At 42.2% G+C, this 24,258-nt stretch overlaps 2 protein-coding genes across 5 annotated transcripts in view; one reads left to right on the top strand and one right to left on the bottom strand.

Moving 5' to 3' along the window:
- The window catches only part of LOC119030804 (connector enhancer of kinase suppressor of ras 2-like), a 34,393-nt gene extending 18,780 nt beyond the window's left edge, over nt 1–15,613 (bottom strand). The window contains exons 1-8 of one of the 4 annotated variants that reach the window (XM_037118676.1): nt 15,035–15,613; nt 8,547–8,710; nt 6,209–6,411; nt 3,935–4,040; nt 3,084–3,125; nt 2,865–2,984; nt 306–365; nt 80–148 (exon numbers count right to left, since the gene is read on the bottom strand). In XM_037118676.1, the coding sequence (XP_036974571.1) occupies nt 80–148; nt 306–365; nt 2,865–2,984; nt 3,084–3,125; nt 3,935–4,040; nt 6,209–6,411; nt 8,547–8,710; nt 15,035–15,098 (828 nt within the window). In that variant the 5' untranslated portion in view covers nt 15,099–15,613. The remainder of the gene's footprint in view (nt 1–79; nt 149–305; nt 366–2,864; nt 2,985–3,083; nt 3,126–3,934; nt 4,041–6,208; nt 6,412–8,546; nt 8,711–15,034) is intronic. The other 3 variants (XM_037118678.1, XM_037118677.1, XM_037118679.1) reach the window with 3 other exon arrangements.
- nlrc3l1 (NLR family, CARD domain containing 3-like 1) lies at nt 11,680–24,209 on the top strand. Its single transcript, XM_037118680.1, has 8 exons — nt 11,680–11,707; nt 18,977–19,101; nt 20,033–20,292; nt 20,428–20,529; nt 21,322–21,399; nt 21,511–21,619; nt 21,718–21,958; nt 22,131–24,209. Exons 2-8 carry the CDS (start codon nt 18,982–18,984, stop codon nt 23,696–23,698), a joined length of 2,478 nt encoding a protein of 825 aa, XP_036974575.1. The 5' UTR covers nt 11,680–11,707; nt 18,977–18,981; the 3' UTR covers nt 23,699–24,209.
- Nucleotides 24,210–24,258: the final 49 nt, after the last annotated feature.

The following is a 24,258-nucleotide window of genomic DNA, read 5'->3' as shown; positions in this document are numbered from 1 at the left end:
GCATAAAAAAAGAAACATATGCAAATTCAGACATCAAATATGAAAAAAAAAGCCTGAGAGCAAAAAAACATGGACTCACCACTGTCTGATGATTGACCTGAATGACTTCATCTCCAGCGTGGATTTTCTTACAGCGGTCCGCCAGGGACTGATGGGCAGACAGAGAGTCATTAACAGCTGCTCCGTTACACCACCATGACACGGCTTCCTGTGATACAGCCACCTCACTCTGCATATCACGCTACAAGTGGATGAACCGTGGAGCAATAATCTACACAGGTGAACACGAAGAGGCTTGTACTTACACCCTCTGTCGTCCCGGTGATTACGTGCAGACCGTCATATGTTGATTTGATGTACATGCCCTGTCGGAATACAGCAGGAATATGAATTATTACATATTTTTTGAAATAAAAATAAGGCTCATGTGAAACAATGCAGCAGCACAGCCATTTGCAGAACAGACCAGTGTCATTGCATATTTGAGAATCTTAACATTTGTTTTAATCTGCTTGTAGTTGTAGTAGAGGAATTTGGATTAATCTCAATTATTTTCAGCGGCTGCGAATACCACAAGTGTTTTTCATCTTGAGCTCGGATTTGCCCGAACAGACAAACAACGAAATAATTAAAAAAAACAAAAAAAAACAGGACGTACTTTTCAAAACGTACACACAGCGCAGTCTGATTTAATGTTCGAGTCTCCTCCAAGCAGACTGAATCAAACATGACGGATTATTAGTCTGCAAATACTGTTTGGTCTGCTGCAGAAAAGCTACAACTTCCACTAAAAGGGGTCTAAAGTGCACGGCAAAGACAAACACGCAAACACACACGCAAACACACACACATACCCAGACACACATCCACACACAGATGTGCATGAGCGCACATGTGCCCTCCCAAGTACACAGATACACAGAGAAGCAGCATGCCAGTCCTCAAGATGAGCGTAAGAGGTTTATTTTTAGGCCACTTGGCCCAGTGTTGTGTTCAGGTTTCATTGAACGGATGAGAGAACTTCCATGCCCCCTTGGTAGCATTTATGTTGGGGGTGGGGCAGTTACTGTGGCCCCCGGCAGGGCGCTCGTGCCTGAGTGTAGGTCAGCGCAAAGATGGGAGTCTGACAAAAGTGCTAATGGTGGCATAAATAAGTATTTTCTCTGCTGACAAACACTGACTGACTATGCTGATAAGTTTCATTCCCAGAAGTAAGTGTGCAGACGATCACTTCGCAGCATGTCAATCTGTGTGTTCGAGCATCTTGTATTTTGTGCTAATTTCAACAAGGGCAACATGTTCCGTTCACGTTGCCCAGCTGACTCATTTGCCCACAAGCTCAGCAAAACCCAGTTTTTTTGTGACAGCTGCAGTGAGCTGCATGAGACACTGGACACTACAGCAGCACACACTGTTTGTTTCACCTCAGTATTCTCATTATTTGGGCATGTGAAACGAAACTCATGTTTAGAGTGCCAATCTAAAAATATAACAGCCACTTGTCTTGCCAGAAACAACGTCTCTGATAACCAAATGAAAATGTTAACAGAAAGGTCTTTGAATCAACCCTGGTAAAAAAAGAAACTGTCTCTGGAAAGAAATCGCTGTGATTTTTTTTTTATGCAATCTTTCCCATGTTCTGAGCACTGCAGATGAAATTCCCCTCACCTACAAGTTGATACAAGGATATCGCAAAACCTGAACTGTTTGCATCTGGGTCATCCAACCCTTGCGGAAAATAGCCTTTTTGACTTTGTCCCAAAAAAAGGTGTTCGAATCACAAGAGAATGTGTGATACAACTGCAAGAAACAACCCAGGCAACGTTAGTGTTAGTTACTGAGCAACTGAATAAACCATCTTTGCAGAGAGTGAGAGTCATGCTGCAAGATAAGTTGCACATGCCTTATATGAATCAAACAGAAGTCAGAAACATGCTGTCTGTAATTAGTAGGCTTCTCCATCATTCAGCGTTATTAGTAGCTTTGTACTTTACTTTTTTTGTGGGAGCTTTTTCCTGCGTTCATTTCATGAAACCTGGAAAACAATTTCAAATCCTCATATTTTAAGTATACGGAGCTGTTTTTCAAGTGTGCTGAATATAAAGTATATTGAACGCCTGCGTGTGTGGTGGGTGGGTTATTGGGTTTGTGTGCGTCCGCCAGATGGTTGTGTTTACCATGAACGAGCCTGTGCAGTGTGATGCTGCTGCCGAATAAAGAAAATCCAGCACCAGCATTTAGAGAGCTTGGTCCACAGTAGCTACCCGGAATCTGACTGAGGTGATCGACTACATGGATAGGTCGTTTCTCAAAATGTCAGTCTACATGTTATCAGTTTATTAGCTACAAAAACAGTGCACGTTACATTAATTATTAAAACATTTGTTACATTTATTATTTAAAAGTATTTAAAGGGCAAATCATGTCAACCATGTATTGGGCAGATAACATATAACCCAGTAAGAACTAGGCTTTATAATACACTGCTGAAACTATATATACATATATTAGCTTTTCCAATCATAACCTGGTATTTCAGGGTATCATCTTACAATTAAAGGGCCAGTGTGCAGGATTAAGGGGAAATATAGGAGCAGAAAAGGACTATAACATTCATAATTGTGTTTTCATTGGTGTGGCCATGGCAGGGGAGGGCGAGACAGGCGCGGGAGCTTGTTGCAATCATCAACCACTCTGCTAGATGCAATTACTCACAACAACTCTTTCTCAACTATGATTTTAAGTTCCGAATGTTAACTCAAGATTGCACAACAACCCATGTAACTTTTAGGGCACATTGGGAAGGTTGACCAATGAGAAACCCTCCCCCAAAACAAAAAAAAGTGTGTTTCTTAAAGTCTTACCAGTCCCTCGGTGGATTTTATGTTGGCTAGCTGAACAACCTCCAAATGTGCCGCCTGGGACACCATGGGATCCGAGGACAGAGAGATAATGTGGTCGCACACTCCAGACAAAGTTTTACACTGGGGAGGACATATTACGGATGAATAACAATCTTTAATTGTGCAAGATTACAGCTCTTATTTACATCCGATTGCAGTGTAATGAAGTCAGCAACTCACCACATGCAGGATTTTGTTTTCTGTCTCATATACGGAGCAGTCCTGGGGAACATTCAGAGAGCACTGTTACCTCAAGAGAACGTGTCAAAATGGAGTTATTATTGGCATTTCTGCTGTAGGTGGATATAAGCAAAAAAGCGAGCAGCTTGGCACCTATAACCCCCAACACTCCCACACAGGCATGCACAAACACAAAACAAATGAATCACCAATGCGGAGGCATGTCTCTCTCTCTCTATCTCTGCCAGTCTTCCTCTCTCGGCCTTCAACTCTCTCGCTCTCGCCCTCGTTCACTCCCACCTCTCATTTTTCCCACTTACATTTTTCCCTTAACTGCATATAAACATTATCCTCCAGAGACTGTCCGAAAAAACCTGTTCAGCGTTGTTTCTCTCATTACTTGTTAATCTTTAAAGGTCTTAAAGGGCCTGATTGTGAGCGTCAGCAATGACAGATCAAAGACAAATACACTGATATTAATAAGGATTAATCATTTGTACTCGGGTTTAAATATGGATGAGATGTTTGCAAAAATCTGAGCCGTGTTGGGGTATTACAGTAGTGGCTCTAGACTGAATGTGTACAAAAAGAACTGACTGAGAAGCTGCTTTAAGTTTGTACAACTGTTTCTGAACTTTTTATTAAACATATACCATGTACAGATGTTTCTTAAACTCTCAAAACCATAAAAGCATTGTGGGCGCTACAACCAAGGAAATGGAAATGCATTTTGGCATCGCCGTAATGCTCTCATGTGGAGATCCAGGTTTCTAATGCTCATGTAGTCACGACAGAGAAGTCTACTGGGAATGAGCTGTTCATCACAATATCATATAATACAATTCATTTACCTGCTGTACAATTGTAGTGAGCTCGAGACACAGCTGGATCACGTTGTTTCTGGTCACGGAGTAATCTGCCACCGCGGCGAACGGAGACCTGAAAAAGAAGGAGCACCTGGAATGAACCATTAGATCATCCGTCCTTTGAGACTACATCATTGGTAAATCTGTGGGAACATTCAGAAAGCACAGGACATCAGCGCGCACACACAGACATACACACAGGTTACCATTATTTTATTTTCTGTCCATGTTTTAATTTTCAGGAGGACGTAAAAGTCAGATTTCCGAGTGTGTCATGTCATGGTTTGCGTTTTTGATTTAGTTATATTTTCTATTATGGTCATTTAAGGGAGTATGTGGATTATCATAAGGTTGTTAATGCACATGTTTAAAAAATAATATATGTTAACAGCATCTTCATTCATGAGCTGACAGTCTGTAAAAATTGGTTATTGTAACCCTTTTTTTGTTCCATTGTGGCGCCAATACAAACTGTGCACAGCCTGAGACATCACAGTTTTATTCAAATTTCCCCCATTTTCTGCGTTCTATACTCCAGAGCATATTAAACATGACTCTGGAGACATATTCAAGCTGCAAAAATGTAGTTGTGTCAACAATGATGCATTCAAACGCTAAAATGAAACGCAGGAAATTGAATTTTAATTAGAACGGATGCTGTAGATTATGTAGATGACGACGTTAGGAGAGAAGAAACAGCGATTTACTTTGTTATTTCTGTAGAACGCTGTCTGCTTTGAACTTCCAGATTCCTGATACACACACATGCATGCATGCACGCACACACACACACACAAAAACAAACAGACGCAACCACACTGGCACAATCCCACAGAGAAGAAGAGGATAAAGCAACATATAAATAGACTTGCTCAGTGCCTTTTTGGCCACCCTGTCAAAATCGACTTATATAAGGCCTTTACTCATCTTTTCTTGTCAGCTGATTGGTCACGGACAGAATATAAAAAACAAAAAACAAAACTGGTCTGTGTTGTGGTAAACAGAGAAACACTAGAATCCTGGAAAACTCAGGACATGACAGTCTCAGTCCTGTTTGAAGCCAGTCGTTACATCTTCAATCTGCTGCAGGTTATTTTTCAACCAATGTGTTTGATTCATCACATCTTATTAAATCCAGACTAATCCAGAGTTTAATATTTTTGCTTGCAAACAGAATCATTAATATTGAGAGATGAGCAAGTACACCACTGACACTATATCCAGCGCCTACTTTTTATATGAGAATCATCTGTAATCATGAGTAAAATATGTCAGTTTCTGTCTAATTTAACGTAAAATCACATGGCAGCAATTTTCCTCCGACGTCGAACTCAAGAAAGCTCGAATGCTGTGACGATGTTAGGCTGCTGTGTTCGAGGTTGCGAAGCATATTAGTGAATCTGATGAATTGTTATGGCGTCACCATTTCCCAATTTGTTTAGCAACTTAAAAGACGATGGATAGTGAGAATCTGGAGGTTAAACAACTTATTCAATAGCCCATCGGCTGATGTCAACGCTGGCGTTCAACAACTTGCTAACATAACTCTGTGAGTATGTCTGGTGGGTTAAAGTTCCAGGCCTAAATAAATGTGTCCAAGATGTGTGTTCGGATTTAAAACTAATTTAATATAACCAACAGGAGCTAACGGGTATCAAATACGTTGCTTTACCTCGAAATATCACCTTTATAGCTGCTGATCAATCACACAGCAGCAAAATGACAGCAATTTGTAAGATTCCCAGCTTGGAACGAGCAACCTGGAACAAAGCAGTACAACACTGAACGTGATGTCAGAGAAGAACGACTGCTGTGTGAATATGATCCATCGGGTAGCTGACCAACATGAATTAATTAAGGTTTTTAAAAAACTTCTTCCATAAATATTCTCTTAATTTTGCAATTAAAACATAAATCTGGAGCTCAGTCCTGAGGCTCTTCTAGACTTCTGATCAAACCGAAATCACTTTCAGTCTTGAATTAACAAACACACGTTATTCCTGCCCATTTTGGAACAAAGCACCACCAACCCCCAGTTTGAATCCCACTTATTTTGAGTAACAGATACAGATGATGATGTACTTGCTCATCCCATCCTTAAGCCTCACCAAGGACCATGACCTTAAACAAAGTGGTGAAGAGCTGCTTCTGTAACACTGCACTTTGTGAATGACTGCATCAGTGTGTGTACATGATATGTTTTTTAATGAACCTTTATTGTCTACATACATCACAGGTTCACCTCTTTGCAAATCTCACCTGTCGAGCCAGGCCAGAAGGCTTTTGGCTGCGGCGATCAGGTCCACCACGGAGGTGAGAAAGTCGTTGGGCAGCTTGCGGGTGGCTCGCCCGTCGTAATGGCCACTGCGCCGCCGGCCCGTGATGAAGTTCTGCAGGTTCTTGGCCGATGCGTTCAGCTTGTGAGACAGAGTCTTCAGATTCTCGGTCTCCAGCCCGTAATTCTAGAGGAAGAGAGGAAAGTAAATTTCTCTCTGTTTGACCAGCTTGTTGGTGTTTGTTTTCAGCTGTGACGCATCCAAAGCATTTCTACCACTGTGGAGGCTTCGGCTGACATTTCTCTGTGAAAACAAAGAGCGCTGGCAGAGGACGCCACCTTGTCGCACTACAGACACATGTAAGGCGTGAGACCGCTGACCCCTCCACCCTGCCCCACTCACCCCCAGCTGTCACTTCGCATGTCGAGGGATTGCGGGACGTTCATTATTACCCTGAACAGCGAACTGCACGTGCAGGCCTGTGGGCGTCTGTCACGTCAGAGTTTTCTTGGGAGGGGAGAGCGCGGCAGGAGGGCCACTAATCATATTTAATACAGCAGTGCCTGAGAGACTTAAAACTAAATCCCAGTTACGTAAAGAGCTTTGGGGCTGAAGCAGGGCCCCCCGTGCAGTGATGCAGGATGAGAGGACTTTAGATTCAGATTGCATCTGTGACCTCAGTCCACTAAATCTCCATCCAGCCCTCACCATGTGTCTCTTGGGCAAACACATCTTTGTCTCTGTTCCAGCCTCTCTCTTCCATTCCTACCTCTCATTCATCTTCCGACATCTTCTCCTTTTATACTTCCTTATTCAAGCTGTTCGAATCTTAACACCCACGTAGATGTGGATTGTTGATATGAGGGCAGGAAAATGTAATGACAAATACCAGCGATGTGTGCTTTGTACGTGTGTCTGACTCTCTACTCAGTCTGCTCAAATACAGATCTGATTCATCAGGGTACCACAGGTGGATGACACGCCTGCAACAGATTAAAAAAATGTTCCTTTATACATTCACGTCAATCGTGAAAAATAAATTAAATTATAACTGCTGCTGTGTGGAACAAAATGAAAATTCCTCCTCTCCAAAGTTAAATTCTAATGTCTACTAGATCTAAATAGACAGCAAAGATGTCAACTATTAATGAATCACCAACTTAATAATCGATTCATTGGTCTGAGTAATATTTCAGGAAAAGGATTTGTTCCAGCTTTTTAAATGTGAATATTTTCTGGTTCCTTTCTGCAGTGATGGACTCAGAATGTTTGAGGGGCACAAACAAAAAGGGCACCAGCTGTTGCATTATTTTCAGTATTACCATTATTTTTATTATTGGTATTATCATTATTGTTATTTATTTCATTAATCTGAACTTTGGTCAGTTAATAGATGAGAATGATCCCAAACTCTAAACAGGCATAGGAATATAACACCCCAGTAAGTAATGGAAAACAATTTGCGATGCTACAAATTTAAGGCAAAAAAAAAAACAAAGTTGAAGGCATCTTTTAAAAATCAAATTCATAGACTAATCTATATTCATAGACGAGTGAAGAGATTTGCAGAAAGTGAGGACATTCGTTAAAGGCTCTCTCTCCTCTGGGAAAATGCGTATATTCTTTGATATAATCTATGTGTTTTTCATGTGACTGCATCTCGTCTCTCCTGAACAGGAAGTTTACGCTGTCTCCAGTTTCATGCGTCTCTGCGGTCCTGCTGACCTGAAGGTAACACAAGGCTGAGGTCAATGCGGTGACACGTGGAGCGCTGCGAGCCGTATGAACAGGAGGCTTTGACTGTTCTGAGCCCAGTCAGACTACACAGCGGTCCATCATGCTGACACACGCGAAACTTGTGTTTTCTGAGACTAAGAGGAGAAATCACTTGAGGAGGAGGCTGTAATCCTTGTCGGCACTAATGACAGCTGCAAGATTTGCCTGTAGAGGATATTTTGTCCTGATTATCAGCTCTGGTAGATTTGTGGCGATGTTTGAAAACTGAGGCAAATTAAAGCTTTCTTTCACCCTGTTGTGAAGTTTAAAGCCGTCATTTGTAAGAATATTGTGTTTAAGACTTTGTGGGGGATAACTTTTTCATTTGAAATCTTACAAAATGTCCAAAAAAGAAAGCAAAAAAAACAACTTCTTTTCTAGCTTTATTACACCACGTTCTTGAGGTTAATCCAGTGAATTTTAAAAAGTACTTGGTAGGATGAGGAGGCACCAAATGTGCTACAGAAACTTCATCCAACAGCAGCGGTCTCTTTGAAGTGACAGTACAGAGTGGTGGGAAGACAGCGTGGGAAGCTTGCACTCACCAGAGCACAGAGCAGGTCCACAGCCTCCAGTATGAGCTCCTGGTGGCCGATCCGGGACACTCCCAAATCCTCCAGCTCCTGGTGGGTGATACGCAGCAGCTGGTCCCCCCCTACTTTCTCCCTCTCGAAGGTCTTGATGTACTGCTGCAGGCAGTCGTCCAGGCCTGAGGGAACCACGGGAAGACAGGAAAACTTTCAGTAAGACAGCAAGACAAGGCGGTGAGGACTTTTTGTTCGCTGTCAGTCTCAGTATTTTAGATTTCCTGTGAAACCTGGCATTTGCATAATGTGTTCTGATCGGGCTCAATATCGCTTTCCTTGCCAGAATGTGCTGTAAATCTCTAAAAGTGTGAGCACAGGTTGCAATTTTGTTACGTCCGAAGTGTGAAAGAGTCTGTGTCAGATAAGAAATCTGACAGATTCCCCCTCATCAACCGTCCTGTGGTGGATTTTTGCAGCTTAAAACTAGAACAAGCTTTCGACCGGAAAAGGGAGATGTGTGTCTCTGCTCAGCCTGGTTTAAATCTTCCTCTGCTGCAGCAGGTGTGAAGTCCTTTAGTGAGGCAGCTGATGAAGCGCAGCAGACTAGAACAAACAGACAGATTCTGCATCTCCTGTCTGCTCTGGTGGTTTCTCGGTTTAGGTTTGAAACTGGAAATTATACTAAGGTCGGCACAAATCCATTATATACAGGGAAAAGGCGTAAAATTGTGTCACAAAAGAATTCAATCACATGCAGCAGCTTCACAAACGTCAACAGTTAGATGTTATCTGCACACAGGTGCTGTTCATTTCACAAGTATTGGAGGTGTTAACCCTCTGTGCTCTTGCTTCCCTGACCATGTGTATAGGCACGATGTCATATTTTTTGCTTCTAATCTGTCCACATCAGTGTCTTTCAAACTTTATATGCCCAAGACACACCGAAGGCAGAGCCAAATCCCATCCATCTTCATATCCTTACAAAATAGCCCCTAAAACATGTGTCATCTGATCACTATGTACACATTTCAGTTTTTATCCAAACATGCCGGATAAAATTTGACAAACAGCCACTTCCTTCATGAAATATTCACTAACAAAATGATGCAAGAATTCATTTGAAGCGGGAGAGTTTACTTGTAAAAAAAAAAAAAAAAAGCAGCAGCACACTCAGTTAAAACCAGACAGGCCAGGAAATAGAAAATGACATGAACTGCTCCGCACAAGAGAGCGATCCATTTCCCCCCCTTGTTATCCTCCTTCACACCGGCTGTCAATCAAGGTCCTTTGATGTGTCACACACTAATCAGTCCCACAGTCTTGCGTGAACGCCAAAATCAAGGAGTTCTCAGGAGTTTGCCTCCATATCGAGAGTGAAGGTACAAGGAAACTTAATCCTCACTGAAGTATATAAACTACATAAAGACAGAGTGCATGTTTTGAATTTTTGGCCAAAATTGTCAACAGCAGCAAAATGATGGTGATGATAATATCGTCAGCACCTTCACATTAAAAGCTTGATGACAGGGAAACAGTGTCTATCAACTTTGACTGTGCATCAGCACCAAGCATGTCTACAAAATACTGATATAGTAAATTAAAAACTTCTTTATTAATTGTTGCTTAGTTGTATATTGAAATAATAATGTATGAACAAGCAGAAGTAGGCAAAAAAAGCTTTAAATGGGGCACAATGTGCTTTTACAGATGGAAATCAAACTCAGAATCTTAATTTTCAGAATATTATCAAGGAAACAATACAAATTGGGAAATATTTTTTTTCTATAAGTGAATAAACAGAACACCTTTTGAAGCTAGAAAGGTGGCAGGGTCCACCACACATTAACAAAGTAAACCAGTATGAAACTGTGTTGTTCTTCACAGTCAGTTTGTTTATTCAGTCATGAAAACAAGGAGAGTTTTTTTATTGCGTTTGTTAAGATATAAAAAAATAATCTGTCACCGGAGATCTTTCTCTTGCTGAATAGAAATTTCTTCATATTGCACCTTTAAATGTGCCGCCGCTCCTCTCTGGAATAACCTGCTGAAGGGCCTGAAATTGTCAGAGTTTAATATAATGTGGAAATTAAAGTTATTTCGAAATAGTGGTCTTGGTCAAAGAAATTGTACCTGATACTTCATCCCATTGGTTCTGCTTGTTATTGTCCTTGATACTTGTAATGTACATTTTAGCTGAAAGTGGTCTGAGTGACAGCTTCACTTTTATTGTGTCTATTGTCGCGAGAAATGTCACGCTTGAAAAGGAGATTTTAATTTCAATGAGGCTTTTATGTGGTTACATAAAGATTATTTGTTACAAATAGCAAATTGATTTTATTCAAATTTGTATTCACTTTCATATCAAGCAAACACAATATCTGAAAAACCTGTTCCCATTTGAGGGCTGCTGGGAAAGAAACCAGCAGATATTGTCATCAGAGAGGCTCACTGCTGCACATTTTGGGGATTTTTAGTTTTAAAAATGACTTAAGATGGTAATTTTTTTACTAATTTGGCTGCCCATACATTTTCCGTCAATATACTCCTCAATCAATTATCGGATCATTTCAGCTGTCACTTATCTATACGAGTATATATGTCGTAGCTTAATGTCACTAGAAAGTGCTCTGCATGCTAACAGGCTATCCTTTTTGCACTGCAGACAGAGAGCAGCCTTTGTAAGGCTTTTTCTATACACTCGGTCTGCGTCCATCTTCTCAGTAAGTGAGGGGGACAAACACACATGCACACACACACGCATGCACACACACACACTGACAACTCTTCCCTCATCTCGTCTTTTCATCGCCATGGACCAATCATGTACATGTGACTCAGTGCTGTGCCTGAACCTGATCAAGCATTCAGACGAGGTTTAGCTGGCAGCTAAACGGTGGCGAGGAAACGTAGGCGGTGGGGGGGTTTCATGGTTTTGCATCAAATTTAAAGGCTTAACTAAGCGGCCTCCTTACCAAGTTAATTGAGACTCATTATGTCAGTGAAGTATTCCCCCATGTTGCCATAGGAACCATGAAGCAGGGTTTCAGCAGGGATTCTCCCTGACCGCAGGAGCACATAAAGAAATAAGGGAAGAGAAGCTGCTTTCCAGAGAGTGACCCTTAGACGTCTATCAAACGTGGATATCTGCTGGTTTCATTCGCGATAATTCAAAACCTCTGGTAAGATTTTTGCATTTCTAAAGGACACCGGGAAGCATTATGTTGCGTTCTTGATGGGCGCTGAGGTCATAAGTTGAGAAGCACATCAGAAACTGGCACAAAATGAATGCTAAACTTTGATATTTACCCCTCAAATCCAATCTCATACCTGTCCTCGTCTGACTGCAGCGTCGTGTAATGGATTGCTGATTGCACTGAGTAATCTCCACAACGTCAGTTTTCCAGTCCACTTTATGCACGGGTCAGATTATCAGGCACGCCGAGGAGAAATTAAAAGCACAGCGCTGACACATCCTGATCTCCATCCTGGATAATCCACTGGTAATGTGAGGTTGGACCAGACATTTATCTGCATAATATATTATATTTACTCAATCTGACTTGTCACCAATCACTGTCGGTGTGTGTGGGTCAGAAGGGGAGAGAGGAGAGTGTGTGCAAAAAGATAGCACTGATAAACTTCACAAAACATGAATTATGTTAATGCACACTGTCAGGAAGAGATTACACTAAGCCTGCATTCGATCTGCGGGCCTCCTCACATGCAATTCATGAAAACAACTCTGAAAATGCACCTATCGCGTGTGTTTGCACAGCCACCGTGCACTTGTCAAGAGCAAAATTTCCAGTCAACGCTTGGATACTTCCCTCTTTTGTGATCTCTTCTTTAAAGCAGCTTTGTCGCAGCTGGGAATAAGAGCGTCCTGCTCCCACAAAACACTAACTGGTGTGTGTGTGTGGGGGGGTGGGGGGTTGAGAGAGAGGGATTGTGGGAAGGTCACAGGGTGCCCCTATTTGGCCTCCAGTGACATCACGGAGCGGCTATGCTAATAATGGAACCTGTGAATGCTTGCGACAAAACGCTGCCAGTCCTCAGGAGCTGAGAATGGATGTGAAGACAAGAATGAACCCCCTCCTCCTCCTCCTCCTCCTCCTCCTCCTCCTCCTCTCCTCTCGGTCTCTCAGTGCCACTCTGTCCCTCACTTTAAATTACCATTACTGGGCTCTGGGCACAGAATCGTCTCTGCTCCACTTGTCAGATGTGGGACACTGAAGAGCCCTCTCTCATATCCGATCTCCGCTTCTTGCTGCCTGAATCTCTCACTTGTGTGACCATCTTATTTACAGCTCGTCTTAGATCTCATGTGCACTGCTCTGGTCATTCTGTCTTCGGCCTTTTTCTGCACATCATATACCGTCCCCATCCATCTCCTTTGTCTGTGTGAAGCCACACACTTGCCTTTTGTGTCTTTACTCAGCCGGCGCGCCCACAAAATCAGCCTGGTCTAACAGGCAGCGTCACATTCAGGTACAATTTGTACACAAACAGCTCACGCTAAGAGAGGCCTGATCTTTGCAATCATAATATGTCTGAGCCAGCAGAAAAGGGCCTTCGGGCGCAGAATTATGACTAAGGCTGTGTGTGTGTGTGTGTGTGTGTCGGCTTGTGTGTGTGTCTAGGCGGTAAAGATGTATGTTTCATCCGGCGTGCCTCTGATGGGCTGTGGCCTGACACGTGAGCACACATGGCTCTGCAAAACAACACTACAATACTGAAACAATCGGCGTGCTGACGAACAGGCTCGGACGGCATCTTCCTCCCGCTGAGTTCAACATCCCTCCACTCACATTTTGTACATATTTGATGGCAGCAGACGGTGCCAGCGCTGATCACTTTTAATGCAGGCAGACAAAAAGCAGAAAGTCTAACGAGCTCTCTGTGCCCTGAGAGTCTCCTGACAGGCTTGTGTGGGCCCTTTATAGGTCCTGAGCAGACAGTTTTCCTCTCCAGAGGAACCTTTCATCCGAACACCAAATATACTTACGAGTGATTAATTCAGTGTAACAACTGAATATGAATCTCTCCAATTTAAACTGAACGTCCTAGCTGGAATAGTTTTGTGTCAAATCCTTGGATCCTATCTGCTGGCAAAGATGTTGCGCTCAAACGCCCGACTGTATCTGACTTAAATAAGGCTGCAACTAATGAGTGTTTTTTTTAATTAATCAAGTAGTTGTTTGGGCTGTAAAATGTTAGAAAAATGGTCAGAAATCAGCGAATCGGTTTTTCCCAAAAGACCAAGATGACGTCACAAACTGTCTTGCTTTGTCCACAACCCAAACATGTTCAGTTTAACGTCATAGAGCAGCGAAAGTACCGGAAAATATTCTCATTTACTGGGGCACTGTGTAGCTTTTGGGAAGACATTATTTCACAACTGAATAAACAAAGTGACCTTAAAGGACGACGCAGTGTAATACTCATTTACTTTGTTTATATACGTGGCGGACCCTGCCACCTTTCTAGCTTCAAACTGTGTTCTAGGGACCTTATTTTCCTCTGAGAACAGCTGGTTTACTCAGTTATGGGAAAAAAAATATCCCTGAGTTTGCATTATTACCTCATTAAGATTGTATACCTTAAAATTCTCCAAAAACATCACAGTGCCCCATTAAGGGTCACAACTGTTAACAAGTACAATATTAATACCAAGTTTGTTTGAGCGTAAATATTAAAATTCTGACTTTTAATTCACTCTCCAAACCTACACTGTGCCCCTTTAAGCAGCTGGACTCAATATCAATGTTGTAGCTGATGATTAATCGATTACCGAACTTGAAGTCAGAGCTAATCGGCTCTTAAATACTGACGGATGTGTATTACCTTGGGCTTCGGTGCACTATGAGGTGCTAGAACTACTTAAGCCAGGCTTACACGATGCTTTTCCAACTCAGCTGTGACTTCTTAATGACTTGGAACATCTGTGGATCAACATTTCAGCACAGATGGCTGCACCAGCTCTGATGTTACAGAGCTGCGAGAGAGAGAGCTCTGATTCTACACAGTGCAGACATAAACCATGAACCTGTTTCTTTTTCTTTCTTTTTTTTTTTTCTGGAAATACAGATTTGTGAGCCCAGATCCAGTGAGAAGGGTAATTATTCGTGTGTAATTACTGGATCTCCGCTGTGTTTCCCAGGCTTCCTGCGAGGCAGCCCCGCGTTAACAATAACCACCTCAGGACACAATAGGAGGGTTTTTAAAAAGCATTTTTGTGAGTGTGTGTGTGTGTGTGTGTGTGTGTGTGGCTGTGGAGAACGTGTTGGACCCGAAAGGACAAGTCGTCTCCACGCTGATATATATCGATCAGTCGGTTTCGGGCTGTGGTTTGAGGGTTTTTAAGAGGCGCAGAGACTCGAGGCTCAGCAGGTGTTTTTGTTCTCTTCGGGGATCTCGACTGAAGCTGTGCTCGGATGCCCGTCGAGCCCTGCGTTCATGACCATACAGCAGTTTGATTGTATTTGTCGCTCCTGAAAGCCTCTTACCTTTCATCCAGTCCACCACTTGACTGGAGCTCCACTTGCTCACTGGCTCCATAACCAGCGCCATGGTAGAAGTTTGTCTCGGTCACGCGTGACAAAAGAAAAAAAAAAAAACAACAAAAAAACAACACTCCCAACAAAACCCCCCACTCACTCCCGCCTGGAGAAAAAAAATAAAATAAATCTAAATATTCTGGTAAAGGTCAGGCAGTTAGACAGAGAGATGACCAGGCTCTCTCTATTCTTCTCTGCTGTGTTTACAAACAAAACCAGGTAGGTCCGAAAGGTCCAAAATGTCGCTCTGAGGAGCCCGAGAGCAGCCGCGCACACTTGGGCACATTCCTCTGCTATTTAGCTCGCTTGAATGAGCTTCTTCTTCTTCTTTTTTTTTTTTACTTGTCATTCATGTCAGGCTCAGTGGTGGGTCGCTGCTGCCCCGATCCCCTTCTTTTCCTCTCCAAAATTACATCCCACTGTACCATCCGGAGCTGAGGAGCACAACGCGCAGACTGTCACTTCCACGCTGCTGTCTGGGAAAAAGGTTGGGTTGAGCTCTGAGCATCCTCCCCTCATACACAGACATGGAGTCACAGCCCCTCACCGTGCGGACTGTGTGTGTGTGTGTGTGTGTGTGTGTGTGTGTGTGTATGAGGGCTGATTAGTGCCACACAGCGAGAGCAGGCATTAGGAGCCAGAGATGCGTCTCAACACCATGAAGACGCCCACATTATGCTGGATTATGATGAGATCCATGACAAGAAGATATTTAGAAAACACAGTGCTGAATGCTTCAAAAATAAAATACTAAACTATACTATGTATTTATTTATTAAAATGTATTAAAAATAAATGAATTATTGGGTATAGAAGGTTAAAAAGGGTTAAAGAAGATTTTTTTTTTTTTTTACATTTTAGGGCATTTAGCAGACGTTTTTGGTCCCAAGCAGCTTACAGTAATTCATACATTCATACACTGATGGCAGTGGCTGCCATGCAAGCTGCCGACAAGCCCATCAGGAGCATTTTGATGTTCAGTATCTTCCCCAGGGACTACTGGACATGCAGACCAGGGGAATCGAATCCAATAACAAGACGCTGGCTCTACCCCGTGTGTACCCCAGTTTCAGCCACAGAAGTGGTGATAATACGTTAATGTGCTTTCATATCATTTAAATAGACCACTGAGGATCCGGATTGTGGACAGTCACACGCCTCTTTCAGTACCTAGTCCAGCCCGGTGCAGCTGCTCATGTAGGCCCATCATGGCCTGCCACAAAGTCAAGAAGTCTCTCTGAACCAATATTCATTTGATTTCGGTCTATAACCATTATTCCAATTGATTTTTGTTCATTGAACCCTGTGACAGTCTAGTTTGAAACCACTGACATGTTTTAGAGCTTTAATGTGTTATGTTGACAGCACAGGAGCACTCTTACCACTCTCACAAGAGATGCTGTCTGATTATCATGAATAGATACCTGAATATGAATGCAGAATTTGAAGGTGAGAAACAAGACTTTGGTGCTGGGAGCATTTTCTGTTTCCATTTGCAGCCGTCTGTGTTCCAAGCAGTATTGACCCCATCGTGTTTCGGCAGGCTCAGTAGCGTACATGTGGAGAGCAACAGAGGTGAGACGCGTTGGTCAAAATGCATTTTTGGAACCTCTCTGGTATCGTCTGACAACGACCGAGCTTCTTGTCAGCTGTTTTACTCGCCTGCAGATATCTGCTCAAGATCGGTTAAAGAACAGACTGATGCACAGAAGAAATTTTGGCGCAGATATCTGTTATTTGGTGACTGTATGTGCCTGAGCTACCCCGAAAGCCCAGAATACTAACGAGACTGGTGACAGTCTGACTCCCAAAGCTTTTAGATAGCTGTGCTCATGGAGCCATTGTCCAGCCCTCCCAGATTCCATGTCCCTCCATTTAGGAGCCACAAAAAAGACTAAACAACCGAGATGGAAGCATTGCAAACATGGATTGGGTCCAGGTCTGTGCAGGTGCGGGTGTTGGTTCAACACATTTTCACTCATATGAGCACAAACACAACATACACTAATGGCAGATGTGCTATTGTAAAAGAGAATGGTCCATTTATTCCCCACACTGCACACAGAAAATAACGTGAAAACAACATAAGCCACCAATAAATCTATCCAACACAATGGCAGTTCTGATACCCTCCTCCTGTAAGGCCCCCGGGCACTGATCACCCCTCATACTGCCACTGTTTCCTCCTGCCGCCTTTGTCGCTGCTCACGCCTCCATCACACAAAGCTCAGTGTAGCGGTCACTAACGAGACAAGGATGCTGACATGCTCCTCGCTTTTTTTTTTTTTTTTTTTTTTCTACATGTCATGTATGGGTAAACAGCTTCAGGGTCTGAGCCTATATTCACTGCATGCACACTCACTGCACTGCAAACGCCACATTAAAGCTGAATGTCACACCAATCAACACACCGATGACTGCATTCACATGTTTTTGTCTCTATATATGCTTGTCAGCCTCTGGAGACAGCACTGTGATTGGGTTTCTTGGAGTAAATGTTCTTTTATTTATTTATTTATTTATTTGTCCGACAACTCACTAATGATTATTCTGGGGTTAGGGTTAGGGCATAAATGGTGGAGAGTGGCATTAGAAAAAGGGGCAGATCATTTAATTCACACTGGATTGAGAGGCTGCATTAAAGTTTGTAATGCACAGCAGCCCAGCAAAGACGTGCCTGAAAACAATGACTGATACATTTGTCAAAAGACATTCCAGATAATCAATAATCATACATCAGTCCAGGGACACGGAGCCATGCTGTGAGAAGCTCGAGTTCATACAAATAGTCTCTTGTGAAACACCAGCTGTGATTAATTATCTTTTTACTCATGAGTCAGTAGATATCCAGCCACAGAACGTGTACACAAACTCTCACAGCAGTCGCATAGTTGCATTCAAATTTTACATATCGTTCCTTATAACAGAACTGTTTTAAAAGTCTGTTCATGGGTCTTGGAGGTTACTATCTGCACATGTGAAAACTGTTGTTTGAACCCTTTTTGAGGCCCAGTGTTTGGAAGTTTGGAACTGACAAAAATTTCTGGGGTGCGAGGTTAAAAATGTTTAAACAAAAAAGGGAGCTATCGTGACTTTTGTAACCAGCTCCTTCCTGAACTGTCAGTGTTTCAGTTGCATTGTGGGTAATGTAGGCACCAAGTTTTGACAAGGAAGAATGCATTTGATTAAAAAAAAAATGTCTGACATGATGTTTTGAGCATTTCATTTAATTTTCATTCTCTCTGAAAGTAGTTTCAAACAGTAAAACGTTGTTCATCTTTAAAATCATCTTGTAGTAGTGATAAAATGATATAGATTGATTGTTTTATTTCATTTGGCTGTTCAAGGTTGCTTTGCCATTTTAGATTTATGAATTTAATTTATGGTAATTAAATGGCTTGTAAACACAGGCTAAAAGGGTGGAGGAACCATTATCTGCACTAAAAATGTCTTTGTTATGAAAAAGCTCTATTGCTGTCAAAACGTCCACACATTTTGCTATGGTTATTATTATTATATTATGAATTGAAGATGATTCCTCAGTTGGTTCTGCATGCAAGTTCCACATGTATGTTAGAGTAATATGTTCTTAAACCTCAGTTGTTGTGGGCTTTTAGCAATTTAGCAACACTAGCACATTATACATAACAATTTAACATTACTTTGTTTTTGAGAATATATTTTCAATTACCTTAAACATCTACCTGTCACTGGCTGTACATTGTTGTATTTCTATTATATTATCTATCTATCTATCTATCTATCTATCTATCTATCTATCTATCTATCTATCTATCTATCTATCTATCTATCTATCTATCTATCTATCTATCTATCTATCTATCTATCTATCTATTTATTCCTCCTCGCCCACTGGTCGTGTTGGAGCAGCCTGCATGTTGTCCCTCATCCGGCCTGTAGGGGGCAGCATCTGCTTTATGACGTATTTCCGCCCCCGCGGTTTGTCACGAGAGAAGAAGAAACTTTGGCTCCTGAACCGAAGAAGTGAAACGAAGGTAAACATGTCTTATACATTACACAATGACAATAGTGTATTCATGTCACTCCCAGTGCGTTCATATTTATTTATTTTTGTCCAGTATGAACATAATGTTGTAGTGTTCCATAACATTTATGTCGTTGCTCCTGGTTGGAGACTGTCTGGTCGTCCTGCTGCGCCATTCTGATGGCGTATCTTCGCTGTCAGACTCAAAGTTTATAAGCTAACTCACGTTGTTGTTAAATCTAAAACGCATCATGAAATCCAGTTAACATCAACTTGCGTTACATAACATCTAATTTAATGACATGTGGAAATGAAGGTGTTGGTGAGACGTTCAGTGGAGGCGGAAGAGAGGGGTTAAAAAGGGAAAAGTGCAAACTGAGGCTATAACCATAAAACAATTAGCTAAAGTTAGCACGTCCCGTCAATCAGACTGAATGTTATGCTTAAATTTGTATATATTGATACATTATAATCCCAAAATTGTGCTTATTCCTGCAGATGGTTCATGTGTTTTGATCTTAAAGTTGATGTGTCTCAATTTTCACAAAGCCACAGCAACAGACTCCTGTGTGTGGATGAACACAACATACTATTCTCTCAATTGGGTCTTAAAATCTTGTACAACAGCATGCAAAATAATAGTTACTACTGTATTATCCAACGATAATCACGGATTAGGTTTATAACAGCATCACACCACAATGCAGCTTCATCCGTTGATCAGAAAGAAATAAACCGCATTAAGAAAATGTGCTTCTTAGAGTAAGATGTCTGTCTGTAAAGTGCAAAATGATCAAATGGTCACATTTCTGTGGTTAACCACAAAGTACCAAACACATAAAACAAGAAACCTGAAAATCTGGTTTGGTGTACTGTTCTTAACACACCCTGACAGAGGATGTGATATCTGATCTGTTTCTTCTCTCTCTGTTATTCTGCAGGTACAGACAGTCCGGAAACCAACCCGGGAAACAAAAAAGTTTGCTTGTCATGTCATCAAGATGGCTGCCAATCTGAACAATACGATGGACGACACTGATCTAGAGATGGCCACGCCAGCAGGCAGCTCTTCCTTTGGGGAGGCAGTGTCTGGTAGAGGACAGAGTGCGTCTGGTGAAGAAGAGGATGACGAGCTCTACTACATCCCTGAAAGAAGACCCTCTCTGGACTTGGGACCGAGTCCGATGGATACGAGCCAGTGGTAATGAGATTTCTTTCACTAACTAGCTTCAGATGTGCTGCTTATCTGGCATGTACCATAGAATCCTGTGATTGCTTCTTACATGGTGACTTAGCAATTAACAAACTATCATTCTACCATCCATTTTTTTTTAAGGCATTATGTGGATCAGGCCTCGCTTCCAGCTCTGGGCTACTGGTCAATGACAAGTGAGGAGAGCTCAGACGACATCACTGACAAAGATGGATCCTCCACGAGGTACACACCAGATAAAGTATCAGGCAAATCTTTAATCTGTCCATGAATTCATGCATTCATCACAGTGAACACAGGAAGCAGTTTTGCTTGTATTGTGTTCCTTCAAATATACATTACCCAGAGGTGGCAAAAGTATGCACATTCTTCACTCAAGTAGAAGTACAGATACTTGTGGACTGGTAAAAATAGAAGTGCAGATTCAACATCTTTACACAAGTAATCGTAAAAAAACACAAACTCAAAGTATAAACTAGACTATTAAACTTAAAGCTAGATCAGTGGTATTTGTCTGAGCGGTTTGTCAGAAAACACAGACAGAGGGCTGCAGGATCTCTTCAGGTCCAGCCATCACACGCCATTTCTTCCCGTTCGAGTCTCCGTCTTTGGCTGCTTCTGTCTTGCTACATCAGCTGTATGTGACATGCACTGAAAGGTTGAAATCAGGTTGTAATGTTGGGAAAGCAATGTGCAATGACACAACCTAAAAATAATCAATAATTCCCCTTAAATACATAAAATCTGAAGTAATAAGAATGTTTAGAAAATGTGTGGAGTAGAAATTACAGATATGTTTGTTAAAATGTTCAGAGTAAAGTAAAACGTCAGAAAAAATGAATTCGCGTTTTAAGTACAGGTGCATGACAACATTTTCTTAGCTATAGTTCATTATTTCATTACTTTCCACCTCTGACTTTACCCTGTTGTTGCTTTCATTCTGTCCAAGGAAAACTGTAATAGCATCTTGTAGTTACACTGAATATGATTTGAGCCTTCCTGTCATCCTGGTTTTAGGGTCCAGCTGGACAGAGCCGATTCATTCTCTAGCTGCTACTCCATGGACAGTGACGACTGTGAAAAGAGAATCCCTAAGTAAGAAATACAACCAACACGTGGCACTTAAACATGTTGTGTGATTGTGATTACATACTAGATCAACACTTATGTTGATATATGTATACACCTTTGCTGTTGCCTCACCAGGGTTAAAAACAAAGATGATACCCCTGTAGAGCCTTCTGACACTCCTGAGTTAATCCGTGACCCAAATGAGAAACGACATCCTTCTATGACTGTGAAATTCACATTTAAGGTTTGTCAGGCTTTTGTCTCTATCTTAAAGAAATGAAGTAGAACTCACCGTCTTGTTGAAAATAACAGAACTCCATTGTATCCTTTCTTTGGATTCAGGCTATTTGTACAACCCTTGGGAAGCTGTCAGAGGGAGATATTAGAACATTCAAGAGGATGCTGTGGAAGCGTTACCCGCAGTCATTCAACATTCCTCCACAAGGCATGGACATGGTGGACCTTGTGGACCGGCTGCTTGAGTGCTATGACCTGGAGGTGTCCATGCAGATCACCAAAACACTTCTTGAAGCAATTGGCCAGAAGAAGCTGGTTAGGTTCCTCGAGACTTTGTGCCTCAGAAGTAAGTTGGCTCCAGTGTGTCTTTGTGTCTTATTAGTGTTGGATGGATGATGTATTTACACAAGGCAAAGGAGATAATAGTCAAAGTATTTGGGTTGCCATCCAGTTCACTGTCAGTTGAAACAAATAAGAGAATGTTACATACATTTAAATGCACATTTTTCCTTTTTCAGATGAAGTACGTCACGATTTATGCGTGACCCTGAAGAGTAAATTCGGCGAAGTATGTGAGGGTTCACAGGGAGAGAAGAGACCCCTTGATGACGTCTTCACTGATCTCCACATAACCACAACATGTGATAATGGCCCAAATATTGAACATGAGGTCATGACCATACCAAAGCTGGACAGCAACCGCGAAGAAGGGAAACTGCTTTCTACTAAAGATGTTCTGAGCGCTAAAAGGCTGGAGCGCTCAAGCTTTAAGCTTCTAATGATCATCGGAGTGGCAGGGTCAGGGAAGTCCATGGCGGTCAGAAGGTTGGTCCTCGACTGGATGGAAGAGCGGTCCCACCAACATGTGGCTTTCTTGTTTCCCTTGCTGTTAAGAGATCTCAAACAGTTTGAGGGTTCAAAGATCTCCCTGTTGCAAATATTGAACACACTGTACCCCGCAACAAAGAAGCTAAGGGAAGAGGATTTTACATCAGAGGATTGCAAAATAATGTTTATCTTTGACGGTCTTGATGAGTACAATGGTAAACTTGACTTTCATAACACTGACATTCTCAGTGAACACACCGATGTCACCACACTGAACGTAATCGTGGTCAACCTCCTCAGAGGGAGGCTGCTGTACCGCGGCTTATTCGTGATCACCTCTCGGTCGCAGGTACAGCGCTACATTCCTTGGGACACGCCTTACGATGAGATCGACGTGTGTGGTTTCCGTGACTCTGAAAGGGAAGTGTACTTCAACAAGAGATTTCGGGACCCAGATCAGGCAGCTCAAGTTATCGCGTACATAAACTCTTGCAAAACCCTCCGCATCATGTGCCACCTCCCCTTGTTCTGCTCTCTGGTGGCTGATGAGCACGAGCGCATATTTAGGCAGCCGGGGGCACAGGCAGAGCTGCCCAGGGGCCTCACCAACATTTACACAAAGCTGATGCTCACACTCATACGCCAACAACGCATATTTCGAGCTCCAGATCATAGCCCAGATAAAGAGAGAGAATTCCTCACGAAACTTGGAAAACTGGCCTATAACATGCTGGAAAAGAACCAGTTTAAGATCACCAAGACAGACTGGAAGGAGACTGGACTCAGCGCTGAGGAGGCTGTGATCAACAGCGGCCTGTGCATACAATACATCACAAAGCCATTTGTCTTATTTCAGGAGAAGGTCATCAGCTTCATCCACCCCACCATGCAGGAGTACATGGCTGCCCTGTATGTGTTTCTCTCCTTTAGAAACCAGGGCAAGAACATTTTTGAGCAGCACCTGAAACAGAAGGTCCGGGGGATCCTAAAGGGACACAAGTCAATCGAACTGTACAAGAACGCTGTGGACAGAAGCCTGCTGTGCGAGGACGGCAAACTAGACATTTTCCTGCGTTTCTTGTTTGGCATGAGTGTCAAGACCAATCGGGAACTTCTCAAACCGTTCTGCACGTCTTCTTTCAAGTGGTCAGCGTACACTGAAGATGCCGCTGCGCTCATCAGGAAGAAGATGAGTGAAAACCAGAATCCTGCGAGAAATAGCAACTTGCAGCGTTGCCTGGAAGAGCTGGGCGTGTGAGCGTCAGAGGCGGCAGGAAGCGGATGTAACGCTGATCACTGTGCAAAATCATTTTGATTCGAAAGAAGTGTCAAGACTTCCACTACCAGTAGGAGGAAATCTGTTTAGGACATGCTTCTGTCCTGATGATGAAACACATTTCTATTCCTAGAACACACGGAGCACTAATGGAGCCAAACTTAACCACGTCTGAAGTTACACTCATGTGCCAATGATGTGGTGAATCTCTCTGAGAAATGGAGATGGTGTGATTTAATACGTGGTGATACTGATTTACAAAAACTGACAGACTATTACTTGTCTTGTTTTTATATGTTGCGTATGCAATCAAAACGTGTTTTCATATACATTCATTATTGCCACTGCTGCCAGTTGGCCCTCTGTTGTGTGTCAGAATGTTTCAGCCTTAAAATGCCTTCACATGACTTTAGCTGCACTAATAACACAGTATCATGAGTGATATTATCGCCTTGGGCTAAGATAATAAATTATTTTGTTTGTAACTTGTTGATCAATTATTGCTCGTTGACTGTTTGTTAATGTTGCTCTTTATCCTAAAA

The sequence above is a fragment of the Acanthopagrus latus genome, chromosome 13 (assembly GCF_904848185.1).
Source record: "Acanthopagrus latus isolate v.2019 chromosome 13, fAcaLat1.1, whole genome shotgun sequence".
Lineage (NCBI taxonomy): Eukaryota > Metazoa > Chordata > Actinopteri > Spariformes > Sparidae > Acanthopagrus > Acanthopagrus latus.
The sequence above is the reverse complement of the archived record's forward strand: the minus strand, read 5'-3'. Positions and strand labels throughout refer to the sequence as shown.

Coding starts and splice junctions, on each gene's coding strand:
- nlrc3l1 (XM_037118680.1), top strand. CDS start 18,982: ATGTTGTCCCTCATCCGGCCTGTAGGGGGCAGCATCTGCTTTATGACG. Junction 19,102..20,032: donor ACCGAAGAAGTGAAACGAAG/GTAAACATGTCT, acceptor GTTATTCTGCAG/GTACAGACAGTCCGGAAACC. Junction 21,620..21,717: donor CTGTGAAATTCACATTTAAG/GTTTGTCAGGCT, acceptor CTTTGGATTCAG/GCTATTTGTACAACCCTTGG.